Here is a 17,679-nt window from a genome sequence, read left to right on the forward strand (position 1 = left end):
AGAAGCACAGTCCAGTCAGTACTCAGAAAGAAGCACAGTCCAGTCAGTACTCAGAAAGAAGCACAGTCCAGTCAGTACTCAGAAAGCACACCCCAAATTTCTCTGCTATCCAGTACTATAAAGAGCAGTATATGTGAACCCAGATGAAGGATGCACAGTGCGACTGTTTGTCCAACTCAGGGATCAGAAAAGAAAAGGAGGGCTGAGAGCTGATGGAGCACTGAAGGACAAACCTCAAAAGACACATCAAAAAATGAAAGAAAAATACAATACAACCCAGAGCCACCAGGTTTTTTGGTTGGTTGGTTGGTTGATGGATGGGGGGGGGGGGGCAGTTGCTAAAAAGAATTTTTAGTGGATGTACAAAAATTTTCAAAAATGAAATCATGATTTTAGCCAAACATACTATACCTTTAAACTGAATTTAGAACATGGCCTAACCAATTTGAGGCTTCTGTTCTACACACTCTTTATACTGTCTTACCTCTAAACCAAACCATCAGAGAGTTGGACTCCTAGGCCAAGGATTTACAAATCTTTTCAGTACAGGATCAGACAAGAAATGCTCTAAGCATTGTGAGACATATGGTGTATGTTACAACTGTCACTGTGCATGGCTTTACCGGAGGGATTATCAGGGAAAATGCAGTATGATGCCATTTCATGATTTTGTAAGCATGAGAGAGAATACTTATATAACAGCTATCATGTCACTAGGCAATTATAACCTATACCATCACACACATGGTCCATCATTTACCAAAATATCACTATGAAGAGCATGACTATTCTTACCGATGCTGTTATAACATGACACCTGACCAGAGATAGCATGTAAAAATGTCATAACTATGCTCCATTTTTTAAAAGCATCTATATATAAATAGTAACTGACCAGATTTGTCTCACTGCCTAAAGAAGGCAACCCATGATATTTTGCCTCCCATACAATGACTTGTCCTGCCTGATCTGCTTCATATTTGAGCTAATGGACCTATTAAGACAGAACCCCAAGTGTCACTGACCTTAGAATTGTACCTACTATAAAGCATTCATGACTGCCTTACACATGCCACCATTTCTTAAGCCTCCTTGCAAGTAATTTCATCAGATCCTGGTCCTACTAAGAGCTATATCTCTCTTAAATTATTGATTTATTTTTATATCAGGAACACTAAAAATAATATACTATGTCAGTTTTCTGGTTTTGCATCTACTCACACAAACCTCAAGGCCACACAAGTAGCTCCTGTCCTAGCAGAGCTGGGGCCCTCAGGTGTGCAGGGGAGACCCAGAGGCTGACCCTGGCCTCCTATAAGCTGTCCTGACCCTCCCTGCCTAGCATCTCCTAATTCACTTTGACATTAGTATAATGTATGTGTCTTTGGATCTTTTTATGCCTCCATTGATTTTAGAAGACAATATAAACTGGGAAAATAAGGTAAAAAGCAGTCCTGGGGCTGGAGACAGCTCAGCAGCCAAGGGTCTTCACTTGGTGTTCTCACGGAGAAGCTGGTCAGGTCCCAGAACCCACATGGCAGCTCACAACTTTCAAAATCTCCAGTTCCAGGGAATCTGATGCTTTCTTCTAAGCTACGTGGACATGGTGCACTCATGTGGTGAACACAGCAGGTAAAACACTCACATATAAAATAGATCTAAGCCAAAGAAGGAGAAGAGGAGGAAGAAGAAGAGGAAGAAGAGGAGGAGGAGGAGGAAGAAGAAGAAGAGGAGGGGGAAGAAGAAAAAGCAGTCCTACTGAGGACAAATTAAATTCAAATAGTCTAAAATTCTATTTTAATTTATCTCTAGTCTCTACAGTTCTGCATTTTGTGTCAGTGCAAAAAGCTAAGAGTGATCTGTTTACCTATTTAATGTTTCCCACCACAGAACGCTAGGAAGAGCAATATAGCCAAACAGCAGTTCAGTTCAGTTCCTGTTTTGTTTTGTTGAAATAGGGCCTAGATCATATAGCCCTGACTGGCCTTGAACTTTGAGCAATCCTCCTGCTTCAGCCTCTGAACACCGATATTACAGACTAGTACTGTGATACAAAATGTGAAAAGCCAAACCAAAAGCAAACAAGTATCAGTAAGCTGAAAGCTTGTCCTCACAAAGGTTTGAAGGTTTCATTTAAAAGGTCAGGGCCAGGGAGGAGCTTGGCAGAGCACTTGTTCCATGCTTTTGAGGCCCTTGACTGAATCTGCAGCAGGGCACGACATACATAGATACACATCCAGAAGCAAAACTAGCTAGTCTAGACCATTACCCTTTCTTTGAATTTTTTGCCTCCAGCAACTCCCTATATAAATAACTTTGAATTTTTTCATGCATCACTATTTTAAGCCATTGCTTTAGGAACAATATTCTCTAAAGAACTTGACACACCCACTGTTAAGTATGAAAGAGCTGCATACCATCGACCTCAGCCATGTGTGCTCTTCTCTCCGCACAGCCTTTACCTCTGCATTTAGCTATACTTTCAGACATCTACATTAGAACAGATTTTTGGTTCTGCCTACCCTGAACTGCTGCGTCTTTCCTGAAGAGTACCTCAGTTTTCCTTAGGACAATGGCAACTCCTGCCATTCCCATGACGTTCTAGCTGGGTTGGTTTAGAACACTGACCAGGTCCTGGATAATTAGAGCAATTCCACACATACATATACACCATGGAGACTGACTCAAAATACACACAGAAGCCAAAGCACAGACTTCAACAGTAGCAGCTGAGAGATTTCTCTTTCCATGGGACTGGTAGAAAATATCTAAGAGCTGTTGGTGGCTGCTACAGATAATTTGTGCTTCAGCACTCTACAGGAACAGTCTCTTAGAGGAAGTTACCTCTAGGAAAGCAGGATGTGTGTGAGAATGCTTGCCACATCGGAGTTCCTACATGGACCCAGGTAGGCATGAAGCGAAATGCCAACTGTATCCTCTCTCGTGGATAAAATAAAGGACAATCACTTCTGTTTTTTGCCTAAATGATTTGAGCTCTAATAGTCCTAACCAACTTATCCCTTTTCTAGGCTATTTATTATCCCCACAACCCATACACCACAATCTCCTCTCAAACCTGGCTCAAATGCCATCCGTAAGTCTGTTTTCACTCCAATCATAACTATTATTTTCTTCCTCTGTGTTTCTTGTAGTAGTGACTATTCCAACTTGCCTTGAATTACAGCTAATCTACTAACCTGTAAAGTCTTCAAAGACCATGGCGAATCTTATTTATCAACTCACCCTCTGCAGCCTCTCCTAACACTCAAATCCACTGACTTAAACTTTTAGTCCATTTAGCACTCTGCCTAAAATTTACAATAGTGTTACCTTTTCTTACCACCTAGATTTTAAAAGATAAACTCCTTATCTCCTCTAAGGCATATTTTCTTTTCGAAAAGAACTATTTGAAGCATACTAGAGGCTTGCAACATACATATATTCCAGGAGATAGGTCCCAGGGTAGCAATACCAAAACAAGTCTTATTCAACAAAAGAAATATATGTGTATTTCTTTTCCCCATGGTAAAACATTACTACTCTTGATATTAAAATATTGTTTTTATTAACCTCTGTTAGTGTTAAGAAAGTGATGAACAGGTTCAAAAGAGAACCACTCACAAATGGCATTAGAAAGTAAGGAGCTGGGCTGGTGAGATGGCTCAGTGGGTAAGAGCACCCGACTGCTCTTCCGAAGGTCCAGAGTTCAAATCCCAGCAACCACATGGTGGCTCACAACCATCCGTGACGAGATCTGGCTCCCTCTTCTGGAGTGTCTGAAGACAGCTACAGTGTACTTACATATGATAAATAAATAAATCTTTAAAAAAAAAAAAAAAAAAGAAAGTAAGGAGCTGCTTCTAGAGACAGTCATACCAGCTGAAGCGAGATCACCGCACTGAGATGACATTACTTTTCTGACCATTGTTAAGCATGATGCTTTGGTTTATGCTTTATGCTTTGTTTTAGGCATGGAAAAAAACTAGATAACATCCAAATTACACCATCTTTTTCTCTAGACGTTACAAATGAAAAGCTTTGAGAGTCCCCATCCCTTGGCTTTCATATAAAAATATAATTAAATATCTAATTATAAATTTGGAACTGAATATATATGTGATATGTAATTTCACAATAAATGTGAAATTACAGTCCCTAAAGTTTCTCCACAGCAGACCCAACTTCATATTTAAATTGGCATTAAATTATGACTATGAGAGAATACAAAGAAAAAGACACAGGACTCAAAAAAAGAAAATAGCAAGGTAATATTCAGTCTTCTTGTGACGACTCTCTCTGAGCCTCATTTCCCAACCTCCTTCCCTAACACATCACTAACTAATAGCTTTGTAAAACATTGGCTACTAAGGGAAAGGGTGATTATGAACTTGGATAAAACAAGAATGTCAAATTGCTGCTAATGCTTCTGTGTACTTTCTCTGGGTTTTTATAGTGAGACTGTCACATGCAGATCAGCAGCAAACCGCATCAGGGCCAGACTTTAGAGCACACTGAACAGTGGTGCTCAGACACGTGACAAGCTGTTTCTGTACACTGGCTCCCATACTTGACAAGACTGCTCAGCTTGGTAACTGATGACACCTCCATAGCCTTATAAGGGTGAAGAGATCAATGCAAAAAGTCAGACTCACTCTCTTTTATAAAAACTAAAGGCAGCAACAACTTTCCAACATGACAAGCCCAGCGCACGTCTGTAATGAAGCACCGACGGAGCCTTGCCCAGGAAAGTCAGAAAGTTTGCCAAAAATCTAGACCTGTTCTCAGAAATAATGTGTCCATGTAAACCTAGAAGAGCCTTGTATTTTTATACGCAATGCAGCAAACACTGTTGTTTTGACATGTCAAAAGCATGATAATGCTAGAAATGAGAACAGTGATGTAAACCACACGGGAAAACAGGAGTTGTTTTTTAAATGATGTTAAAAAGCTATGAAATTTAAGACTTCCCTGAACTGAAAAGACAGCAAGAAAATTACCCCTTGCTATATGCCCAACTGTTAAACATGCACAGGGCTATAACTGCACTAAAGGCAGACTACACTGTGTCCCTTCCGCTTGGTTTATAATCCCACAGTCTCCTACAGTAGGAGAAACCAGTGTTTTGATAAATCACTTTAGCCTCAAGTTAAGAAAAAAATGAGAAAATAACACACTAGAAACCTATTATATTTCCTAGACATGACAATAAAATCATATATACTGAGGAAAAATAAATTAAACTTCATAAAAACTTCAAATTTTTAGCCAGGCAGTAGTGGTGCATGCCTTTAATCCCAGAACTTGGGAAGCAGAAACAAGTGAATCCCTGTGAGTTCGAAGCCAGCCTGGTCTACAGAGTGAGTTCCAGGACAGCCAAAGACAGCCTTCAGCAAAGACACATAAATGGTCAACAAACACATGAAAGCTGATTCACATCAGCAGTCACTAGAAAAAAAAAAAAAAAAGGCAAACCAAACCACTAAGATCTTTCCACTAAGATCTCTAAATCAAAAGAGATATTGGGCAGGTGTGGTATCCCACTCCTTTAATCCTAGAGCTCTGAAGGCAGATAGAGTTGGGTCACTGTGAATCTAAGGCCAGCCTAGTCTAACAAGTGGGTCCAGGATAGCCAGAACGATGTAGAGAAATCCTGTCTCAAAAAATGAACAAACAAAAAAATATATTAATAAGGGTAGAGCAGTCTGCTGAAAAATCAGAGTCTCATACACTACCAGGAAACACATGAAGTTGCAGAGTCATTTCGAAAAAGTCTGGCAATTTTAAAAAACCATAAATTTACATATATGAGTCACTTTATATCCTCAAAGAAATACAAGCACACATTCATACAGAAGATCATTCAGCTATTCATAGAAGTGCTATTCATAATAGCAGAGAAGAGAAAATGATTTAGACATCCACTAGCTGGTGAATGAACAGCAGTAGCGCACACACAGTGATGTATTTCAGGGTCAAAAAAACAGAGTGAATAACTGACACATGCCACAACAGAGATGAACCCTGAAATGTTAAGAAAAGGAAGCCACGTGTTACACAACCACACGCATCTGGATTCTTCACATTAGAAAACTGCATAGACAGAGAGCACATTCATTCATTCTAACTAGGCCCAAGTCAGGGAGGGAGAAGACAGGCTTGGGCGAAAATGGGCAGTGACCACTCATGGCACAGCATTTCCTTCTGTGGTGATGAAGAGATTCCAAAATTACTGGGAAAATATTTACCGAACTCTGTAAATGAATGAAAAAAATGGCCATTAAAAGTACATTAAATACATTTCAATAAAGCAGTTATAACTAGTAATATGTCTACAATACCATTCTTTATCATATTCTCTTGGCAAAAATGTAAATGTTACTTGGTTTATAGAACCAACTCTTCCCCTGACTCAGAATTTGAAATAACAGATTTCTTTTTAAGTGCAAACCAATACATAATGGTAACACCTTTCACCAAACTAAGTTAGTAGGTGGATCAATACCGGAAGCCAACCACGCATTGTGGCTCGAGAGGCAGAGGCAAGCAGATCTCTGTGAGTTTGAGGTCAGTCTGATCACATAGAGAGTTCCAGGCCACGCAAGACTAATAGTGAGACTCTCCTTCAAAACCAAAAGATGTGAAGCCAGCACCAAGTGTTCCTTAGCCTCTCTGCTCAATCCTCACCTCCTGTTCTGCTCCAAGCTTTCTCTGTCCTGTCAATCTTTCACTAGTTCTTAACACACTCACTTTCAGCATGATTCCTTCTTGTCCTACGTCCCCTTGGTTTATCTGAAAATGTCTTCCTCTACTCATTACAACTGTATCTATCTAGCCTTACTAAATCCTACCAACCTCTAGGTTCTCCTATAATGCACCTACTAATACCAGTTTGTAATACTCTTCCCTGTCTGAATACTTACAATAACTATTGTACATATTGTCATAGCCACAATAACACTACAGTTACTTTAGAAGAGATACTTATAGTTCTTTGCTAGTGCTTATAGAATCTAAGTTCTTCCAGAATGCTTGTGTTTATTTGAAGTGACTAGAGCTAAGGCAATGACAAATTTCATCATACTTTGATTCTTCTTAGAAGGGGGAACAAAATACCCATGGAAGGAGTTACAGAGACAAAGTGTGGAGCAGAGACTGAAGAATGACCATCCAGAGACTGCCCCACCTGGAGATCCATCCCATATACAACCACCAAACCCAGACACTATTGCGGATGCCAACAAGAGCTTGCTGACAGGAGTCTAATATAGCTGTCTCCGGAGAGGCTCTGCCAGTGCCTGACAAATACAGAAGTGGATGATCACAGTCATCCATTGGACTGAGCACAGGGTCCCCAATAAAGAAGCTAGAGAAAGAACCCAAGGAACTGAAGAAATTTCCAGCCCCATAGGAGGAACCATCCAGTATCCCCAGAGCTCCCTGGGACTAAACCACCAACCAAAGAGTACACATGGTGGGACTTGTGGCTCTAGCTGCATATGTAGCAGAGAATGGCCTAGTCGGTCATCAATGGGAGGAAAGGCCCTTGGTCCTGTGAAGGTTCTATGCCCCAGTGTAGAGGAATGCCAGGGCCAGGAAGTGGAGTGGGTGGGTTGGTGAGCAGGGGGAGGTGGAAGGGGGTAGAGGGTTTCAGGGGGTGGGGAAGGAAAGGGGATAACATTTGAAATGTAAATAAAGAAAATATCTAATTAAAAAAAGAGCATCATCTTATTCATCTTTGAATACTTCATTGCCTTATCCAAATATCATGTTCCCTTCTTTATGTATAGTGCAAATAACCGCTTATTTGTTGAATTAAAAATGGAAATTTTTGTTAAGTCTGAGCTTTCTAACTTTGCAATCTTTTCTTACTTAGCCTATTTTGCTATAATCATTCATCTACTTTGTTTAACTTTGATATGTGTTCCCATTAAATAGCATAAAACCTTAGAAAAATTACTTTTTCTCTTTTTTCATCATGATACAGTGCATAAGCAGGTATAATACTAATGTCAGGAATCACTCTTCTATCTTATTCAGTAAGGCAGAATTTCTAAAGCAAACCCAAAGCTCCATGCTGATAGGACCAGGCTTGTTGCCAGCTAGCTCTGGAGATCCCATCCCTGCCTTCCTTTCAAGGCTGGACTTACAGGCAGGCCACCCATCTACCTAGCATTTAAATGGATTGTGGGTATCCAAACTCCTGTCCTCCTGCCTGTTTGGCATGTGCTAAATCACTGTGTCATCTTGAAACTTTGAAGAGATAGTTCTTATTGCCATTTGTTTTTATCCACTCATACTTTGTACCATAAAAATATTACATGTCTATGTGTGTTCTATCCCTAATCTAGGGCAGAGGAGAAGGCTCAATGAGTAGAGATATTTGCCTCTAATGCCAATGACCAGAGTTAATCCCTAGGACCCACATGATAGGAGAGAGATAACTCCCAAAAGTCGTCCCCTGGCCTCCACACCATGCATGGCATGCATCCCTCCCCACCCCTACACAAATAATATAATCTTTAAATAAATCATGTCTTCTATTTAACAATGTCTTATAAAAATATGTACCCAAACTACTAATACTTAAAAACGTTCTATACATAGAAATAACTAAAATAATCATTGGATAAAAAAAAATACAAGCTAGTAATTTAGAATACACAGGATATGTTAAAATATAAAGTTAAACTCTTAGGAGATGAAGGATACTAACCCCACACTCAAAGTCCTAGGTTCAATCCCCAATTGATTGATAAATTCTTAGAATAAAAAAGTTTTAGGTATCAAAAGCATAGGATACTATGGCAGAAAAGCATTTGAATAGCTGTCTTGAAGAATTCTTTTCTGGTTACAAACATTATTTCACAGTCTAGAGACACCCTGAAAGAAGTAAAATGACTACTGCTTTCCTTTGTATAAGGAACAATTAGCGCTATAACTCATTTTACATGTGAAAAAAAAAGTCAGCCGGGCGTGGTGGCGCACGCCTTTAATCCCAGCACTCGGGAGGCAGAGGCAGGCGGATTTCTGAGTTCGAGGCCAGCCTGGTCTACAAAGTGAGTTCCAGGACAGCCAGGGCTACACAGAGAAACCCTGCCTCAAAAAAAAAAAAAAAGTCTTCTTCAAGAGTGTAAGAGTGTCATACAGTTTATGTGCATATGGGTGGGCTTACACCTAAGACGTGTTAGATGGCCTGTGAAAGCTCGTTACTTATAGACATCCTGGATAGCATATTTTAAATTTTTTAATTACATTTCTCTGTGTATGTGTGTGTTTGTGTGGGTGGGTGTGCATGTGTGTGTGCATACACGCGCACACATTCACATGTGCCATGGGACTTGTGAAGAGATCAGAGAACAACTTGGAGCAATCAGTTGTCTTCTTCCACCATGTGGGCTAGAACTGAATTCAGACAATTAGGTTTAGCAGTGAGCACTGTAACCCACTAAGCCACCCTGCCAGCCAGACCTTCCTCTTTTAAGTAGTCTTTTGGAAGAAGTAGTGTTCATGTTTCATAAGTCCAAATTTTCATATACTGGAGTTTTTTAAGGGAAGGTATATTTTAAAAAGAAGAAAAATGTTCATTGATATCATAAATTATGATCAAAATAGTTTAGCCTTTTTCTTAATCTCCAAGCTTTAAGGAATAGCTTATAGACAAATATCAGTGCATATGAGTGCACGTCTTTGCCAGTGCCCTGCTTGTCCCATATCTTACTGGGACTTCTAATCAGGAGGAAGCACATAATGACTCCTCTTTACTTGTTTCACATTAGCTCTCCTACACTCTCACCCTAGAGGTTCCAGATCCTATCATTGAAGTGATTATGGTCTAGCCCTGACTCAGATTTGTAACAAATGTCCACAGGGATCCTTCGACCTGTCATTGACAAGAAGAGCCAATACATGTCTTCCAGTCGAGTGAATTCTTTCACCTCACCTCGGAGATCCATTGCAATGCCGTACGGTTAGAGGTCTCCTTTCACAAACAATGAAAATAAAGGAAAAATGACCTCAATGTAGAAAGTGGAAACTCAAGTCACTGTACTAGTGACTACTACAATCAGTTGTGACTAGTGACCAGCAACAACTGTCCAGGGCTTACACCAGTGCACAACACTGCACGCACTGTGTGTTCAATAAGGGGTATCTTAGAAGCTTTCAGCCTAATTATCTCTAATTTTATCTGATACTGAATTACCCATTATATATTGGCACACCAAAGTATCTCCAGCCACACGATTAGCATAAAAATTTTAAGAGTGAACTACAATGATACCAAAACAATCATTAACTTGTGTCCTTGACTTTCCAGAAAAAGAAAGCTATGAAGCTAATAGAAAGAATCTGCTTTCTTTTGAAAGTTACCATAACAAACTGCAGCTCTGACTGCATCTGTGCAGTCATTTATAAGTAAAACCTAGCCTGCTGTTCTTTTTCAGTGTGGCATGTCCTCCTTTTTTAGCTACTGGTCTCAGATATATTTCTTTTCTAAAAGAATAAAGTGTTGCCAAAGAGAGAAGAAAAAAAAAAAAACACGAAGTACATTTTTATGTTACAAACTATACAAAAATCTGTCACTATTTATGTTACAAGTCCAGTCATCAATACAGTGCTTTTTTTTTCAATGTACCACTCAAAAATCAATTATATCAACTCATTTGTATAGAGGAGAGAGCACCTTTCACGCAACTAGTATTAATGAGCAGACGTGACTATAGGATCTCCATCTGTTTCTCTGACAAAGCGGTGGCTTCTCAAGTCTCTCATTGAAATTCCATTAATCTGGTGTACCAGGGTCCAATGTGAAAATCAAAACTCCATCTAAGCCTTTATCAGCTCTCAATAACCTACACGTGAACTCTGCCTGTTAGCACGCAGCAAGTTATGATTTTGCTATCCATCAGGCAGCTGGCCAACAGCAGCAACAACAACAAAAGACAGAATAGAAGACAGAAAGCAGGCAGGCTGGAAACAACATGTCTGGCAGGGTCTGAAGATGTTGTTTTTGTTTCTGTTTTCATCCCCGGTCAGTGTCGAGAGGGTGTCTGGACTTTGTGAGATTATGCATTATTCTCCTTGCCTGTGATTTAATTGCTACCAGCAATCAAGTCGAAGCATCACTGAAGTGTGCTTGAATTTCATTAGAAGATATAACTTATGCTACTTTCCTACAGTACCTAATAAACCATAAAGAAACCAAAACACATATGGCTTGAGGGAATAACTGGAAAATTAGGTGGCCATTTGGGAACTGGGTGAACTTTTGAACCAGAGGAACAGAGAAAAAGAAATATTAAAGGGAAAGACAGACTTAGAATTCATAGAGATGTGCAGCTTTGACCTTTACAATACCTTGAAAATTACATTAACTCTATGAAAAATACATTATCATGCTTCGAGTTTATAATCCATCAACATTCAGATACTGCTAGTGCCTGCCACAAGGTAAAAGTCAAAAGGACAAAACAACAACCTGACTTGACAAAGGCTGAGCGGCTACAGTTATTGTTAAATACATTTTTGTAATTAACACATCATTAGACTGATAACAGGAAAGGAAATTATATTCCACAAATCACAGAGAACACAGACAAAAATCTTCGCTGCAAAGAGCAAATGAGATGTTAGGTTGGAGCGAATGTCCAGTGACTGTATGACAATGAACCTACCATGTTCCAAGAAAATGTAAAGTTGCTACAATCCTACTACTAATATATCACAATGAATCATAATAAAAGTAGAACATCTAATCTGCTCAAGAATTGCTTATGCACTAATAAATAAGCACAGATATTTAACAAAACTTAGTGCTACACAAAACCATGCCATCAATGACCTTTTAACAAGTTCTTTCCTATCAGTGCATTTATTTTGACTTTGAAAACACATGGAAATTTTTAACTTGTTTTATATGTATTTATTATGGGTGTGGTGCACATATGTACCAGAGTACTCATGAGAAGGTCAGAGACCAACTTGTGGGAATTGGTTTTCTCTTTCAACCACAAGTCCTGGGGATGGGACTCGGGTCTTCAGGCTTAGCAGCCATCTCACCAGCCACCAAAATCATTTATTCTTAAGAAAGAAAATGATAATCATAAAAATATCCTATAATTTAATAACAATTTACTTTTAGACTATTTCTGGATCATATATACTTAACTGTTAGATTATGCAGGTTTTCTTCATATTCAGTAATATAATGGCCTCTACATATCAAAATATTTGTGCTATTTTTGAGAACTTGATAAACCTACTTGATGATATAGTAAATGTATATTTATTCTTTTGAATATAAATGTTCTGTCTCTGTGCATGTGTATGGATACATATACACACATGTACATACGTTTTACAAAAAAGCAAACCAAATAATTGAAATGAGTCTTAAAACAGTACATCTTAATTAATAATTCATTATTTTGCCTGAAAATACTATTTCTTCAATTATAAAATGGTAGCTATGAGGACAGAGAGGGTGGTACTTGGATATGAATGGCAAGCACTGGTGAAAAGGAGCGTGCATCTTTGTATAAGACAGAAGACAGATAACATTCCTCCCTTTAAAATGTATTAAATGTAAAAGTTAACACAAAATGGATGCAATTATCACTGCTACACATTGAACAAAGTTCTGGATGTAAAAAAAGACTGTTTTGTTCTGAGTGAGTGGTTAGAATGTTTATCACTTATGCATGTACTTGACTTATCCCTCTTCTGCAATAGACATAATTTTATACCTCATAAAAGCAATTTATGTTTCCAAAGGGAATGATCTGGATAACATGGAATGTGGAGCGCTCTGATGCAGGAAGCACATTTTCATTCAGCAACTGTACTTAGAGACAGAACTGCACAGTCTGATCATCGTATGGTGACAAAAGGCATCCTTCATTTCTATGTCTCAGTGAAACTTTGAGTGGCACAAATTAATATGCATGGCTAATGCATTGGTATGCATTCTTAATTTATACCTATAGATCACTCTTATGAGCTTTCTGGAGTGCCGAGTCACTTGACTAGCTATCAAACAGGAGGCACTTGCTGCATCCTAAAAATAAGATTCATAAGTCTGGTAACAGTCCATAGGTTTTAAAAATCACTAAAATATAAACAATCAACTCTACTACTAATTCAATTAATATAAGACACCATACTACTAATGCATAATATGGGGCAGAGTTAAAGGGTGATCAGAAAAATGAAAATGTATAGTAAAAAGGCATTTGATTAGGAAAAAGACTGTCTCAATATGAGAAGGTAATGTAGAAATAATTAATTTAATATTTTATGAACTCATTTTGTATTGTTTTAAGAAAAAATACACCAAATATCTTGTTCATTATTCATACACTAAATAATACAAAAAAAACATTAAGGAACACAATCAAATATTAAGCAAGACTATGATCATGTTAAATTAACCAACAAACTGTTACTAAGACCCTTCCTGTAATAGTACCAGCACTCGCTACAGATTCTAGTAAAAAGAGTTCTCTTTACAAAAGCAGCATCTACATATTCAAGAAGCCGCCCTAGGACCACAGAGATGAGAGAGAGAGAGAGAGAGAGAGAGAGAGCTTCAGAAAAGGTTCCGTTAAAGCTGAGGGACCCCCAATTCCACACTTTCTGCTTCCTGTTAAGCCCACTCCCTTGACATGCGGCAAATCTGTACGACATTTCCAAGAGGTATATTCTAGGAGAGGATGTCACATACCATCAGAGGGGCCCTCGTCATCTTTATCATAGCGCTCTGAGGCTAAGGAAATCGTGTCTGCAGGCCCAGCAAAGGGATCGTCATATTCATCCCCCTCCTCAGCGTCACCTGTAAAGGAAGCAGAGAAATAAATGCCTTCTGTGATTTGCCCACTGAAAATAAGGATACCCTGCCATAAGAGGTCAGTTTGACCATTAAATTCCGTCACTGCAACAGAAAAACAAACAAACACACACACACAAACCAACCTATTTAACTATGTAAAACCATGTCTGACATTATTTTATATGAATTGTAATACAAATGACTTAGTAAATAGTTTTAAAGGTCATCAGACAACTGCTTACTTATGACCCAAAAGAATTTAGTCCCAAGACCAAGGTCTCTAGAAATTAAAAAAAAAAAAAAAAAAAAAACCTAAGCAAGACCAATAAGATAATGAGAGTAACAAGAACTGAAAAGTGGAAGAGCACCTGAGAAAATAATTCAGGTACCCCCCTTACCTATGCAGTCGTCTGAAACCTGTAATGAGGGGCTGACTAGGAAAAGCCCAGGAATACGGTTTCCATTAAAAGTCATAGGATTATATTTGATAAAAGGAGTTTCATTTTCAAGAGCAGGAATTCATTAAGCATAAAATGCTTTAAGAGTCATATAATCCCTCTAAATTCAAACACAATAACATACAAACCTTTCCCGCTTCCACACAGTGGTTTCAATCACTGGTTTCGTGTGGGAGCCTGTTTCCTACTTGATTCTCAAATCCTCGGAGGCTTTGTTAGGGCTTTTTGTTTTTTTTTTAATGTGTTTGCTTTACATATTTAATCCCCATGATAAGAGCTTTGGGGTATTTTCCCATGTACTTGACTAAAATATTTTTTAATGAATTAGCTATTTGCTAAGCTCAGTTATAAATTTATTTTTCTTATGAATTCAACAGTATAGAAAAACATATGCTTAATAGTATACTATCTGGTAACAGTTTAAATTATCTGCTATCAGTTGAAGGATGTTTGGTAAAGGGACATGTGCATCCTTTGGCATCCATCTGATGGCTTCTTCTTATTTTTCTAAACATTATTAATAGAGGCTGCCTCTTTCAAGATAATATTGCCTACATAATTTAAAAATTAAATGTAAATTTCTATTTCTTTATGATTTTGCTATTTCATGTACAACCATCACCCTTACCCTCAAAACTGTAAAGATGGTGACATCCTCATGAAGACAGACACCTATCTCATCATCCTTAGCAATTCTGTCATTGATGCACTAAATATGGTAATATGTTTGTAATCAAAATTTCAAGTACTGCATATAGATGCTGCCACCTCTTTAGAACTCATCTTTCTCAAGACATTCAAAGTACTTTCCAGGACATTAGAATGTCTCTCTTATACATAAAGTTTTGATTTTAAAAGGAGCCTGGAAAAATGCTTCTGAAATATTCTGAACACGATTGATTGTGCATGGAATGTAAAATAAAGATCACAAAATTCTCAGTTACTTTTAGTTGCTATGGCCTATTTTTTGTTTGTTTGTTTTCGAGGCAGGGTTTCTCTATGTAGCCCTGACTATCCTGGAACTCACTTTGTAGACCAGGTTGGCCTTGAACTCAGAAATTCGCCTGCCTCTGCCTCCCGAGTGCTGGGATTAAAGGCATGCGCCACCACGCCCAGCTGTGACCTATTTTTAATGAAGTAAGAATTGTTATAATATTGATTCTCTAAGGACTCTTCATATTACACACTAGACAATAAACCTTGCTAAAGTTTTAAGGTATCAGGACACTTTATATACATTTCCAGAACTTAGCATTCAGTATGTTAGCTACTATAACTACAAAAACACTAAAGCTAATGCACAGAATGGAATTGGGACAGTCAGGCTTAATCCTCACACACATGGAAATGAACAGATGAATTAAAACTTTTTTTTGAGTTTTGAAAATCAATAGTTAAACTTTTGATAAGGCTATTGTCTATTTTAATGTATGTGATCTTACACACATGGGCTCATATACCAATCTATATTCAATGTATATGATATATATAACAAAGATTATAAACACTGTAACATCAAAAACATTTAATATAAGAAAATATATTCTATAAAAATCTGTCACTGACATGTTGAAGACCTCTCTAGTTTTGTTTTTTTTAAATATATACTTTTATGTTATTATTAAAATTAAATTGTCTTCAATTTACCTATTATAAAAACTGAAATTGATTGAAAGGATGGATTTTTTAAATTGGTGTGATATTTGTATTTACCAAAGACAAGCTAAATTACATACTGCTACAGGACTGTTTACTACCCACCCCCACACCACCTCCTGCCACCCCTCTCTGGTCCCAAGAACTGCTCTAAATGTACGGGAATCTACACAGCATCTGTGCGGGAAACCTATCTTTTGAAAAGTGCATTATATTGAAAAACACTACTTTTCAGCATGGCTTTACTGCACTGATGATCCATCCCTTTACCCTCCTCTGAGTTTGTTTTCCAACCATTTCCTCAACCAATAAAGAGGATAAGCTGTTCTCCTCTGAGGATCTTTAACTGAACACAGGGGTCGCTGTTGAGTAGCACACAGCATCTTTCCTCCCCAGGGCTAAATATCTATCTATAGCTATACCTACAAAGGATTCTATGAATTAAAAGAAAAACATTCAATGTGTGTTTATATAATAAAATATTGAACTCCGAATCAACAATGGGCATCAGGTAAAAGTATCCAATACAATTTACAGACATAATTGAAAGCATTACAGACTAATCAGACATCTAAAAGAAAAGCATGCTCAAATGTAATGTCTGCAGAGTCATTAGTTGGCAGTCATTCTATTACAATCACACATAATGTCCATGGTGCCTTGAGCCTGTGCCAATGACAACAGCATAAATTTTGCATCTCATTTCTGTGGTCATAAAATTAATGATCAGTTTAAAAATACTTCTTTGTAAAAGTTATTGCGCAAAGAAAAGACATGAATGTGTCCCTGTTATGTACTCACAAGGATAATTATGGGGTTGTTGCTCATTAATACTGTTTCTTGTTTCCCTAGAAAAGCATTTGATTTATCCCACAACTTTCAAAAGTTTAATTAACGATACAAAGTTAACCATCTAAAAGACAATGATCCAAGGCTTCCCTTCCCAGCGTTTTAGTGGCAACTTCCAGGCTTAATTGCACCACAGCAGCACAGGTCCCTGATAACTATTTTGAAATTTATAATACTGCTAGCCACCCCTTTTCACAGGGCTTATAATCAATTACCATTTTCCTAAATGCCTAGAGATGCAGCCAACAGTGACAGCGCAGGCATGAGCTCTACCACCAATGCAGGCATTCTGCCCAATTTATCGCTTATTTTGTAAATAAAGTTCGATTTTAAACATAATCAGATAATCAGCCAAATATACCTATAATTTACAGTCTAATTTGTATACATATTGAAATATTACTTGTACTTCGTAAATTTGTATAACTGTTAACTTAAAGAAAATTATAACTAACATATTATTTAGAGAATAATTGTTCCTTCACACAGAGCATCGAGGACAAAATTTGGAGAGATAACTGCAAGTGAGAACAAATTAATTTCTAAATCTGTTCATTTGACCAATCTGATTTCTCCAGTAATAATACATAGTAAACATATAAATTCCTGCATTTCCTCTGTAATTTCTTAAAGGAAGCTCAGTTGCTAAAACCCTAATGACACAGGTAAGCTTTTCCTCTCATTCTTAGAAGGCAGCTTAGAGCCAACAGACAGCAAACATAACTCACGCCAAACTGAGGCAGATTCAAAATAAGGGCATCATTTCTCCGGGACTACCTTGGAAATAGGCTCCTACCATTACTGGCCCCATTATCTCAAACATGCTTTAACACACTTGTACAAGCATGAGGAGGGAGGGAGGGGTGAAATGGAACTCCTTGAGTTTAATTT

General features: G+C 37.9%; 1 protein-coding gene across 1 annotated transcript in view; it reads right to left on the reverse strand.

The window, feature by feature from the left end:
* Nucleotides 1-17,679, reverse strand: part of Skap2 (src kinase associated phosphoprotein 2) — a 153,804-nt gene that overhangs the window by 123,552 nt on the left and 12,573 nt on the right. The window contains exon 4 of the mRNA XM_021165675.2: nt 13,721-13,828. Coding sequence (XP_021021334.1) covers nt 13,721-13,828 — 108 coding nt within the window. The remainder of the gene's footprint in view (nt 1-13,720; nt 13,829-17,679) is intronic.

This window comes from Mus caroli, chromosome 6, assembly GCF_900094665.2.
Source record: "Mus caroli chromosome 6, CAROLI_EIJ_v1.1, whole genome shotgun sequence".
NCBI lineage: Eukaryota > Metazoa > Chordata > Mammalia > Rodentia > Muridae > Mus > Mus caroli.